Raw genomic sequence first — 12,192 nt, 5'->3', positions numbered from 1 at the left:
ATGCCTGCAAGGAAATGATCACAGTACGCGGAAGTTTCACTTGGTCCATTATGTTTATTTTCTTCTGTCCTGTGAAGTTATGGAAGTGATACGTTAAATGGATTCGCAACATCTTCAGAGTCCACCAGTGTGTGTGTGCGTGCTCTGCGGACTCCCTGCTGCAGGGAAGTCCACGCTGGCCCGCACAGTGACCGCACTGGCTTCTGAGCGGGGATGGAGGTCCACTGTGATGCATTATGATGAGTTAATACCTCAGTATGCTTTTGATGTTCAAGTATTGGAGGACAACATGCAGGCGGTAAATGTGCCATCTTTCCTCGACGTGTTACATCAATATGCATGCACTATGTTTTCGATTAGTTTGAATCAAAAATGTGTTCTGTTTGAAATTTGGATTTGAATCTATGTCGTTTTGTTATTCTACACACACTGCAACTGCCTGTGACACGACAATATGAAATGCCTTACATATTTCCCAGCAAACTGAATGGAAGCTGTACAGACAATCACTGCTACAATGCATTGAGAACTTCTTGAGGAACCCCAACGTTTTGTCGGATCCACCCGACCCCAGTGGGATGAACTTGGAGGCGTGGAGACGGGGCGTACAAACATTACTGGAGCAGCGTGTCAACAGCTCGGCAGACGACCATTCCTCGCCTATACTCCTACTGCTGGACGACAACTTCTACTATCCTAGCATGAGATACGAAGTGTTCCAGCTCGCAAGAAAGTGTAAGCGCTCTGTTTTGAAGGATGACCAAATGGTGCGCTGGTCACTGCACTAATCCCTTTGTTGACGTTAAATGTGTATCCACCTGTGCATTGCAGATTCCCTCGGCTTCTGCCAGGTGTTCCTAGACTGCTCTGTGGAGTCCTGTACAAGCCGCAACAGTAAAAGATCCCACCCGCTGCCGACCAATTTAATCCTAGAGATGGCTAAACGTTTGGAGCCTCCGAACCCACAGAAGAACACATGGGAGAGAAACAGCATCACACTCAACAACTCTGAGTGTTTGTCTGAAGTGGACATGTAAGGCACTGCCTTTTTAAACAAGCACGAACCCTCTTTACACACTGGGATCTTACTGTGCACGTGTCATTAATTCGTCACCTGTTCTTTCTGCCCATGTGAACGCCCAGTCAGAGGTGGATGGAGTTGATGACCCACGCCTTTGGCAACCCCTTGGTCCAAGGGCAGAAGGAGAACACGGAGCAAAAGGTAAGACCCTACTCTCGCCTTCAGGGTCCTAGGCCTTGCCTTCAGGACCTCTGACTGATCGATCAAAGTGTTGCATTACGTCGCCCTCGGCCAATGGCAGCTCCCCCCCCCCCCTGTGTGTTGGTGGGCAGGAGAGGGACCGTGTGATGTGTGCCCTCAGCGTGGTTCACCAGGCGGACCAGGCCAGCAGGCGGCTGGTCTCGGCAGCCATGAAGAGCGCCAGAGGTAGGACGTTAACACAAACCCAAAGGAAAACCCAAGACATCAGGGTTAGTCTTAGTCTGTCACCCACCTAGGTGAAAGGGCCCCAGCGACCACTGGTATGGATTCCAGCCTTTGGTCGGCTGCTGCACGTCGTTCCATCTCTCTCAACTCGCTTTGCTGTCCTTCAAAGTCAGAAAAAAAATCGAAATCAGACTCCTTATGTTGCTCATGTCTTCACACTGACAAAGCATAGAGTGAACTTCGTGGTTTGAAAAGTTATCCTTCTCTGTCCCCCACCCGGCTATAGATGATGAAGCCTCACCAGAACAAATGAGGGGTTTGGCGAGTGAGCTGAACCAATCGAAGGGAAGGTTTCTACATGACCTGCGTACACACTACGTTCAGGAGCGGGCGACGGTGGAAGGAGAGGATATTGATGTGGAGCGCGTGGTGACTGCTGCAGTGGCTGCTTTCGACAGGGAAATACAGGAAACTTTGTTCAGGTTTCGTGAAAAATAGCTACACTGGAATGTTGAACAGTAGGTCCTAAGGTTATGACTATGGACCCTGCAGACACTGGGGGGCCCCTGAGGAACTATGGACCCTGCTGACAGAGGGGCCCCTGAGGAACTATGGACCCTGCAGACAGAGGGCCCCCTGAGGAACTATGGACCCTGCAGACACTGGGGGGCCCCTGAGGAACTATGGACCCTGCAGACAGAGGGCCCCCTGAGGAACTATGGACCCTGCAGACACTGGGGGCCCCCTGAGGAACTATGGACCCTGCAGACACTGGGGGCCCCCTGAGGAACTATGGACCCTGCAGACACTGGGGGGCCCCTGAGGAACTATGGACCCTGCAGACACTGGGGGGGCCCTGAGGAACTATGGACCCTGCAGACAGAGGGGCCCTGAGGAACTATGGACCCTGCAGACAGAGGGCCCCCTGAGGAACTATGGACCCTGCAGACACTGGGGGCCCCCTGAGGAACTATGGACCCTGCAGACACTGGGGGCCCCCTGAGGAACTATGGACCCTGCAGACACTGGGGGGCCCCTGAGGAACTATGGACCCTGCAGACACTGGGGGGGCCCTGACGAACTATGGACCCTGCTGACAGAGGGGCCCCTGAGGAACTATGGACCCTGCTGACAGAGGGCCCCCTGAGGAACTATGGACCCTGCAGACACTGGGGGGCCCCTGAGGAACTATGGACCCTGCAGACAGAGGGCCCCCTGAGGAACTATGGACCCTGCAGACACTGGGGGCCCCCTGAGGAACTATGGACCCTGCAGACACTGGGGGCCCCCTGAGGAACTATGGACCCTGCAGACACTGGGGGGCCCCTGAGGAACTATGGACCCTGCAGACACTGGGGGGGCCCTGAGGAACTATGGACCCTGCAGACAGAGGGGCCCTGAGGAACTATGGACCCTGCAGACAGAGGGCCCCCTGAGGAACTATGGACCCTGCAGACACTGGGGGCCCCCTGAGGAACTATGGACCCTGCAGACACTGGGGCCCCCCTGAGGAACTATGGACCCTGCAGACAGAGGGGCCCTGAGGAACTATGGACCCTGCAGACACTGGGGGCCCCCTGAGGAACTATGGACCCTGCAGACAGAGGGCCCCCTGAGGAACTATGGACCCTGCAGACACTGGGGGGCCCCTGAGGAACTATGGACTGCAGACAGAGGGGCCCTGAGGAACTATGGACCCTATGGACCCTTCAGACACAAGGGGGCCGTGAGGAGCCCCCCACCCCCCCTCTCACTGGTCCTTCAAGGGCCCCTAACTGGGCTCCTAATGGCTGCTGTTGATTCTGCTTTTGCATGGTTTGTTTGATTATTCTCATCGGTTAAACTTGACAAAGCTCCGTTCTGTACTTAAATGAACCAATCAATAAAATGTTGTTTGTGCTTTAACCAATTACGACCACTAGAGGGCAGTGTTTCTAGTGTCTTCATTTACACAGAATGAGGAGTTTCGATTGGGTGTAGACATGACACGGTTGGCATGGAAACTAAACACCTCTAACGTTGGGAATCATTCATTGGATAAAGACGGCAGGAGGAATGAAGAAAAAAATTTAATGAATCCAACTTAGATACGTCAGCAAATAAACAGATGTAGGGAATCAGAGTATTGTTACTCCTCTCCAGCAAGGTGTGTCCACTAGGGGGCGCAGCGCCACCCTCAGGGCTCAGTGAACATCCCCGCTATAGGGGTTAAGGTTATTTTGTGACGCTCTCGAATGCTCACAGACATTTTTTTTACGTTTAAAAATAATTTATAAATAATTGATTCATGGAATTATAAAACCCAATACTTTTACTACTGACTTCCATTTTAAGTTTCATATTACAGCAGGTGATCAGCTCAATCAAAAACAAAACAAAAAATAATGTAGCCTAGGATAATGTAATAACATGTAACTGCAGCTCAATAAATTCTCTGTACTGGACGTCTGCACAACAGTTTGTGCTTTATGTAACAATGCTACCACTTAATTGTTACATGTGCCTTTGCACTCGCCCATTTGTCAAGAATGGCATCAAATGAAATAGACCGCGCCACACTGTTTTCAATAGAGATCACTGCTAACTGGGACAAGCGATCATTGCTCATACTTGAACGAAGGTATGTTTTTATAAGCTTCAGCGTACTGAAGGATCTCTCTGCAGGTGCAACCGTCAGAGGCATGGTCAGGAAAACTCTAAGAGCTACTGTCAAATTTGGGAACACCAAGTCAAGATTCTCCTGTATGAGGAAATGTAACTTCTCAAGAGCCTTGTAGCCCTTCAGTAGACGGCTCGCTGGGTATATCTCTTGAATGATATCTCTGGAAACATCACAGGTATTCAGGGCATATCTGGTAACTGATTCCTCCAGCTCAGCTTTTGTCATGTGCTCCATTTTAATGATGAATTCAAATTTCTCAGACGCAGGATGAAAATTGGAAAACCTGTCAGACAACTCTTGCAGGACTGTGTCGACAATGACATTGAAAATCATGCACTTAAAGTGCCTCTCGGGTTCATTTTCATGATGACCAGTGCTGGAATTGTCATCTTGGAACCTCTTTTGCTTCCTAAAACGTCTCTTTGAATTCTGGAGAAGCATCCATTTCAATGGCTATCCTGCGTGCAATGTCAAGGGACTTCTGAAAGCCCTCCTCTCAGAGCAAAAACTTTTTCAGAGAATCAATCAATCTAATGGCTGTGTCCGTTGAGACATCTGCTGCTTGTAGTGCCTTGCTTGCAAAGTTGATCTCTGACAATAAGTTTTACCAAACCAAGAGGCACACAAGGAACTCCATAGTTACAATCTCGGCAGACAGTGACTTTGCCTCTGAGATTATTTTGCTGTGTCCTGCCACTTCTTCAAGCTTATCTAGCGCATGTAGAATCCCCCCCAACTGGAAACATGCAGCTTTGACAGAGTCTAGCTTTGCTTCCCACCTGGTGTCACTCAGAGGCTTCAGTGTGATGACAACAAATTATGTGAGAATATCCCACCTCCTCACAGAAGATGAAAAGATGGTGTACAATCTTTGAAGAGTGCCAAAGAACGTCAGACACTCTCTGTTGGATGAGGCTGCACCGCATAACAAAAGGTTCAGGCTGTGGCTACAGCAGGGGATGAACAGAGCCTCTGGACATCTGTTGTATTAAAGCTTGGACACCCTTGTGTATTCCCCTCATATTAGCGCCATTGTCATAATTTGGCCCCTACAATTAGCCAACTCCAACCCCAGACTATCCAGCACCCCTGAACCCCACGAAAGATTCAGTCATGTAGACCTTCTTCTTCTCATCTGTATGAACATACCGTATGTGCAGTCCAATTCCACTGCAAAGTACTTGGAGGCTTTGATCTGGGCACAAATTTTACCTAAAACAGACTCTGATATTGACTCAAAAATTCATTTTGAGTGCACCAGGACAGATATCCTGTGTTTTTTTTAGAGGCAGACTTTCTAAGATGCTCTGCCAGTGTAACATCATACCGTGCTATGAGCTCAAGGATACCCAGAACATTTCCATTTCTAGGATTTCCTGTGCATTTTTCCCTCTCATTGGCAGGTTCCTTTCTGCAAGGAAGAGTATGCAGTCGATCACTCGAGTCAACACACATCTCCAGTGTGCCTTTTCAGCGGCCATGGCTCTCTGCAATTCGCTATCAACAGTTTTAACTAGGCGTAAGCGGGATGCCAATTCTTTCCACATCAGATAAGCATTTATGTGATAACCACTTGTTTCATGGTGCTTCAGTGTTTTGGAAAGACACTGCCATTTATTATACCCCACCACAAGAAGCGTGTCAGCAACTTTAGCGTCACCAAAAAGCTTACATGCAAAACAATAGACTCTGTTAGAACTTTTGGAGTACAGTAACCAATCCCGCTCCACCTTCTCTCCATTTGACAGTATACGAAAACAGTATGCTTTGGCAAAACACCTTTTACTTTTATCTGATCTTGGATATAGCCCATCAGGACATTTCTGTGGGCCATTCTCAACCATGTACTGCCTCAATGAGTCCCCCATTTCGTGTGGTGAAGGCCATTCAGATGGATCTTCTGAGTTGCCCCTTGCCCCAGCCCTCTCCTCTGCACCTCTCTGTTCCTGTTCCTCTTCATCATCATCTGGACCTCTCTGTTCCTCTCCCTCATCTTCACCTCTCTGTTCAACATTCTCCTCAGTGGTGATTGACTCGCCATGTCTGCCTGCACTAATTGCCCCAAAAGGACACAGTGAATAGGTTGGTCAGCAGAAATTAAAACCATGGGCATTTAGGTTTTTGTGGCCTCACTAGTTTAATTATTCCTACCTGATGTCATCACTGGTCTCCTCTATAGCAGATGTCATCACCGACCTCATGTCTGTCTCCCTCACCCCTTGCCTGTGTTCTTCTCCACTAAGTCATTAGTCACAGAATTATTTAATAGCTTTGAATAAATTACACATCTTGCTAATGCAATTTTTCAATATAAATAATATTTAGAAATTAATCACTTGGTATCAAGTGGCTGTTCCTACACTTCCACCTAATATTAGACCAACCTGTCGCCTTCCCCTGTCTGTCCTGACTCTTTCTCTCTCTCCTTCTCTGCTTTCTCTCCATCCTCACGCCTGAATGATATGAACTTTGTGTTTAGGAGGTTTCAAAAATACAGCAGTCAAACCACATAAAAAAAACTGAATTTTCAATTTTAATTGATATCTTTATTGGAAACATAAAGATATCAATTTATGTTTCCAATAAACGGCGCACTCTTTCTCCTTCCCAATCTTTCTTTTTCTATTTTGTGACCCCGAGAGCTTTCTTCTCTGCCTCTCCATATTTAGGTACCGGTCATCAGATGACAATACGATTCGACTCTGGCGCCCGCCTCCAGCGCGTGCTCGAGGGGGCGCGCACTGGAGCGCCGTGTGGGGAGGAGGACGAGGGCGAGGGGGGCGCCTAATCAGTGACGTGCCTCTGTTATTGATCATCATATAATTTACACAAACGCTGTTAAATACAGAAAATGCCGACTCAAAATAATTTTACCTTTGCGCCCCTCTAGTGCGGCGCCCCTATGCGCCGCATATAGTGCATACCCACTTTTTGCGCCACTGCTCACAGCGAGAGTACCGTAGAGTTCTAAAGCGTCCAGTTGAGTTGCCTGCAACCCGGCCAATCACAGACAGAGTAGGGCGGGTCTTGGCGTGGCCATAGTAGGATTGGGACTCTCTAAATCGACGCCACTTCGACCTGGGCGGGACTTTACGTCTACGTCACTCGCTATGGGTGTGCATGTGTGCGCGTAGCCGTCACTCTCGACGGGTGTGCATGTGAGAAAGGTTTTGGCTTTTAGCGTCTATGGGTTGGTAATAACGGTTCTGATGATTTTTCTGATGGAAAAGTGGTCTTATATTTCCATAATCTTTGTTCAGTGAACGCATAAATCCGTTTGTTAGTTAGCAGTTAAACAAAATGCGATGTCTTTGTTTACAGTTACCAACGACCAACGTTTAAAGACTGCTAATTGGGGGTTCGATTCCCAAGTGATGCAAGGTTTTTTCTTTCATTTTGGACTGCACACACATCGCGAGTGACGGATACTCGCACAATGTACACACATCACTGTCTTTACAATTTCTAGGCAACCGAAGTTTAAAGATTGTCAAGTGGTTAACTCTTGAATCACATGTACTAAGACCTGATGGGTTAGTGGTCAGATAACAACTCATTAACACAGGAATAAGGGGTTTGATTCCTTAATGAAGCTAGCTTTTTTCTTTCATATTGGACTGGATGTTTGCATGCCATTTTGCGTAACTTTTAGTTTATGATGAAGAAATGTTACTGGGGTTAAGGTTAGGGTAACGGTAAGGGTAAGACACAAAGTGTTTTTGCAACACAATATTTCTTACAATAACACAAAGTCCAAAGTTTTGATGACTCCAGTAGGAAACTTAAGATACCTAGAGAAATGCGTGAGTGCTCACAAAACATCAACAAGTCAGCAGTGTGGTACAGGGTGATCATTTCTGATATACAGTAGAAAAGCTGAAACTATTAGCCAGGAGTGGGAAAGATGCAGACGCAGACGTGGGAAGCAATAAGAAATAGTTAGGGTTAGCTGGTATTGCGTTATCTGGTGTGGCTATAGTCTAATGTTAGCTTAGTTCGTGTTTTTTCGTCATGTTAATCGCTAGTAATAGTAAGTCATTTGTAGAAATATAGCCTATCATCACGGACTGTAGGAATGTCACACGCCCCCCATCGCGTTCGACACAAGGGAGTTCGTGCACAGATCCCTGAGACAAACGGCTACGCGCACACATGCACACCCATAGCGAGTGACGTAGGACGTAAAGTCCCGCCCAGGTCGAAGTGGCGTCGATTTAGAGAGTCCCCTATAAAAAACTAATTTGACGGGAGAATGTGCGCAGCCCCAAGCAAACTCTGACCCATGCGTACGCATGGTTTGGAGGAAAAGGAGAATTGGCGACACAGACGGTTTGGTGGTGAACTGAAGTCAGACTGAAGAAATGTAGAGTGAGAAGAACGATTATGTCTAATCATCGCCCTTCATAAATTTAATTTCAACCCGTATCATGCGTTAAATCTTTGTAATCAGAATAATTTAAGTCAACTGCGTTATTTCTCAGTTATAACTCCAGAAACATCTCCTTAGAATCTAAATGAAAATTCAAATTCTCTATATTTAATCCCGTCACTCCATACTGTCCACTGACGGCGCGACTGCATGGAATAACGCATCTGTCCAACATGTGTCAATAACATAATATGTTTATGTGACACTGTAAACACATAATCAAATGTCAATTAAATCCCAAGTGTGGAAAACCAAACCAAATACTCCTCACCACAATCGTTATATTATTGTCCGTTCCTTTTAATGCTTTTCATGACAAATCAGGCATTAAAAAGGGGTTATGTTCAAGAACATTTTACGTGGGTGATTACAAACTGATTATCCAAGGTGTTCTCGGTCAGTCTTATTACCGTAACCCTATAAATACAACGGTGAGCCCCGCGCGTAATGCTGCACCATGGCACTGCTGGAGGACCATGCAAATGGAAGGATTCGGAGGGAGAGGGTCTTCAGGGACCATAACGATTTATTGGTACATAAAAATATGTACCTTTATGTCAGACCACTTATTTTTTAATTCTGGGACTGTGCGCTCTGTGCCACTGACAAGAGTTCACTGCTGCAGCAACATGTTGCCACTCACTCTGCTTTTCGTTGTTAGTGATCCCAATCCCGTGACCGCCGAACAAAACTACTTTTCGGTCCTCCACCTCACCCACAAGTGTCTCTTTTTTTGCTTTTCTCAGTCCTTCTGCCATTGTTTCCGACAAGACATAATACTTGCATCTGAGTCTATTTTATATGCAGATCGCATTCATGAGGTCGTTTGCATTGACCATTTATGGTTAAAAAGGGGCGTGTACAGGGCGGAACGTGAAGCTGATTCAGCTGCGCACACTTGTAGGCACTCTGTGATTTATAAAGCAAAGATTGCCTAGAGGTGTGCGTACGCAGGGTTTTATAAGTCTGAATATTTTTTGGCGCACGCAAAACTTGGTTTTTGGGTGTACGTACACTTTTAGTAACGATCCCACGCAGTTTTATAAATGAGACCCCAGGTGTCTCTCGCGCCTGGCCCGAGGTGTTGGGACCGGGTTGCCACAACACACACATAAAAACACACACATACACACACATGAACAGACATATGTACACAGACATACACAAATACACATCGTTCATGAATGTAAACGCAGCAGGTACGTGTGCAGGTGGTAAGCCGCAGGTAACATCAGTGTCTCTCGGTGGTTCATCTCTCAGCCCTCTCTGTGTTCAGCTGGGCTGCTGAGCGTCAGATTAGAGGGGGCCGCTTGGGTCTGGGGGGTCCTCACAGTCCTGACGTTGTTGAGGACCATCTGTTAGGGGGTCGTTTGAATACATGTGGACCCATGGACGTACCTGTAATGCATCGGGTTGTTGAGCAGCAGCTGTTGGTGCTCTGAGGGGTCAACCCGTTCAGTGGGAATACAATTCAATTCAATTCAATTCAATTTTATTTGTATAGGCCTTAATCACCATTACAGTCTCAAAGGGCTTAACAGGCCAAATATATATGACACCCCCCTTTACCCAAGCCCCCACAAGGGCAAGAAAAAACTCCCTTGAAATTAGCAAGGAAGAAATCTTGAGAAGAAACGCATAGTAGGGGATCCCTTCTTCCAGGGATGGTCAGGATTGCAATGGGTGCCATAATTGACATACAGGTAAATACATGCACATCATGTTAAAATGGTGATGTGGTGCTGGCCGGTTGACCATGAGGAGAGTCCAGGCATCCAGTCCACTCACCGCAACACGCTAGAACAGACAGAATAGTGAATTAGAACGGAAAAGTACATAGTCGGAAGAGTCAGCTTCCCTGATCACCTGTGGCAGCCTATTCCATAGGAAGGGGGCTCGATAGGCAAACGCTCTCTGTCCAGCCGATTTCTTTGTAACCTTTGGCAGTGAAAGAAGGCCAGCTCCCGAAGACCGGAGGGACCGAGAAGTATATAAGGAATGATCAGGTCCTTCAGGTAGGATGAAGATAACCCATACATACAACACTTTGTGTTTGATTTAAATACTCCACTGTACTCCAAATGCTGCATTTTATTTGGCTTCTGAAAGGTTCAGCATGATAGACCATGAAAGGAAGATCTTCCTTTGGATTGAGCAGGTTGTACAAAGATTTTTTTTCTTTTTACTTTATTGCCCATATTAAACATTTCAGGCAATTTTAGCAGTACAATACAAACACACAGACACTCTCAAAGAGAGGTTAAAGCAAAAAAAATATTAATCACCTTGTGATTGAGCTTTATTCAACATATATTTGCTACATAGAATCATGGCAGAGAAATCATTGCATATCGCACGGTGTGTTTAAATTATTATTCTTAATTAAGGCCTAGAACCACAGGGTTCTATCTTCTATGATAGACCCCTGTGAACAGAGGTACTTCTATGAACAGAGGTACTTTCAATTGTAAAATAGCAGTCATATTTTCCAATGTATGGACCTGTTTCATTTTTTCTATCCACTGAGCTTATGTTGGGGGACTAGGCTGCATCCAATTAATAGTAACCATTTTTCTTGCAATCATTAACAGAATATGTAAGATGTAACATTGGTCCTAAGAAAGCAAATTTTCAGGTGTTGTCTCCAATAAGAAAAGGGTCCAGAGGGATATCCATCCTGACAAAGTTGTCCAATTCCTCTTTATTGTCTTTCCACTATGTCTGTATCACGGAGAAATCCCAGAATATGGGGGTATGGTCCCCCACCATGCCACAGTTTCTCCAGCAAATGTTGGAGGAGTTGTTTTTGAACCATTATACCTTCAGAGGGGTCATAAAGAATCTCATCTTCACCTTCCAATCAAATTCTTTACACATTTGACTTCCAATCCCTTAATGGCTTGCTAAACATATATCATATATAAGTGTGGATTTGTTATTTTTAAGTTCTAAGATATTGTCTCTGATTTCCTTTTCTGTAATTGGGATAGACAACCTATCGGCCTCTTCTGATGTTAGTTTTGCCAGTTTGATGGATCTAAAAAAAGACTCCATCATGTCTGTTTTGTGTGGATCCACCACCTCTTCATATTACTTTCTATAGTATGTGGCAAAAGCCTCTGTGATAACAGTAGGTTGTGTTAAGATTTCGTCACTATCTGAGTAAAATGTGTTTTAAATGTTGATTGATGGTACGTTATTTTACTACAATATTTTATATATTTTCAACATCGTATTAAAGAATCCAAAATCTGTTTCTATTTTGCCATGCCTGACATGGAACGTGATTTAAAGCCGATTTAAGAACATAATCATAAATTATGATAAGGGGTCTATGGCAGTGGTTTTCAAACTGTGAGGCGCGCCTCCCCTGGGGGGCGCCAGAGTTCTTCAGGGGGGGCGCGACGTGAGAAAAAAATATACCAGAAAAAGTAACGCAAAAAAAACGCAAAGACGAAGACGCGCTGTCTTTGAAATCGTTCCCTAGTCACTCACTCACTATTCCCTATATAGTGTTTATGACATAGTGCACTATATAGGGAACGAACAAACGAGAATTCGGACACTACGCTGAACATTTGTAAACGTCATCTGCGTCAGTAAATGCGCCGAGACAGCTGCGCCCACATCATGTTAACAAACCGGGCACCCACG

The 12,192-nt window shown here is 45.9% G+C and overlaps 1 protein-coding gene across 1 annotated transcript; it reads left to right on the top strand.

The window, feature by feature from the left end:
• The first annotated feature begins 33 nt into the window (after positions 1 to 33).
• pstk (phosphoseryl-tRNA kinase) lies at positions 34 to 2,364 on the top strand. The gene is made up of 6 exons (XM_079756913.1): positions 34 to 298; positions 480 to 735; positions 832 to 1,033; positions 1,144 to 1,222; positions 1,354 to 1,447; positions 1,734 to 2,364. Exons 1-6 carry the CDS (start codon positions 98 to 100, stop codon positions 1,943 to 1,945), a joined length of 1,044 nt encoding a protein of 347 aa, XP_079613039.1. The 5' UTR covers positions 34 to 97; the 3' UTR covers positions 1,946 to 2,364.
• The last annotated feature ends 9,828 nt before the right edge of the window (positions 2,365 to 12,192 follow it).

Source organism: Pollachius pollachius (assembly GCF_949987615.1).
Source record: "Pollachius pollachius genome assembly, chromosome: 19".
In the NCBI taxonomy this organism is placed as follows: Eukaryota; Metazoa; Chordata; class Actinopteri; order Gadiformes; family Gadidae; genus Pollachius; species Pollachius pollachius.
This window is presented reverse-complemented; position numbering and strand designations above follow the sequence as displayed.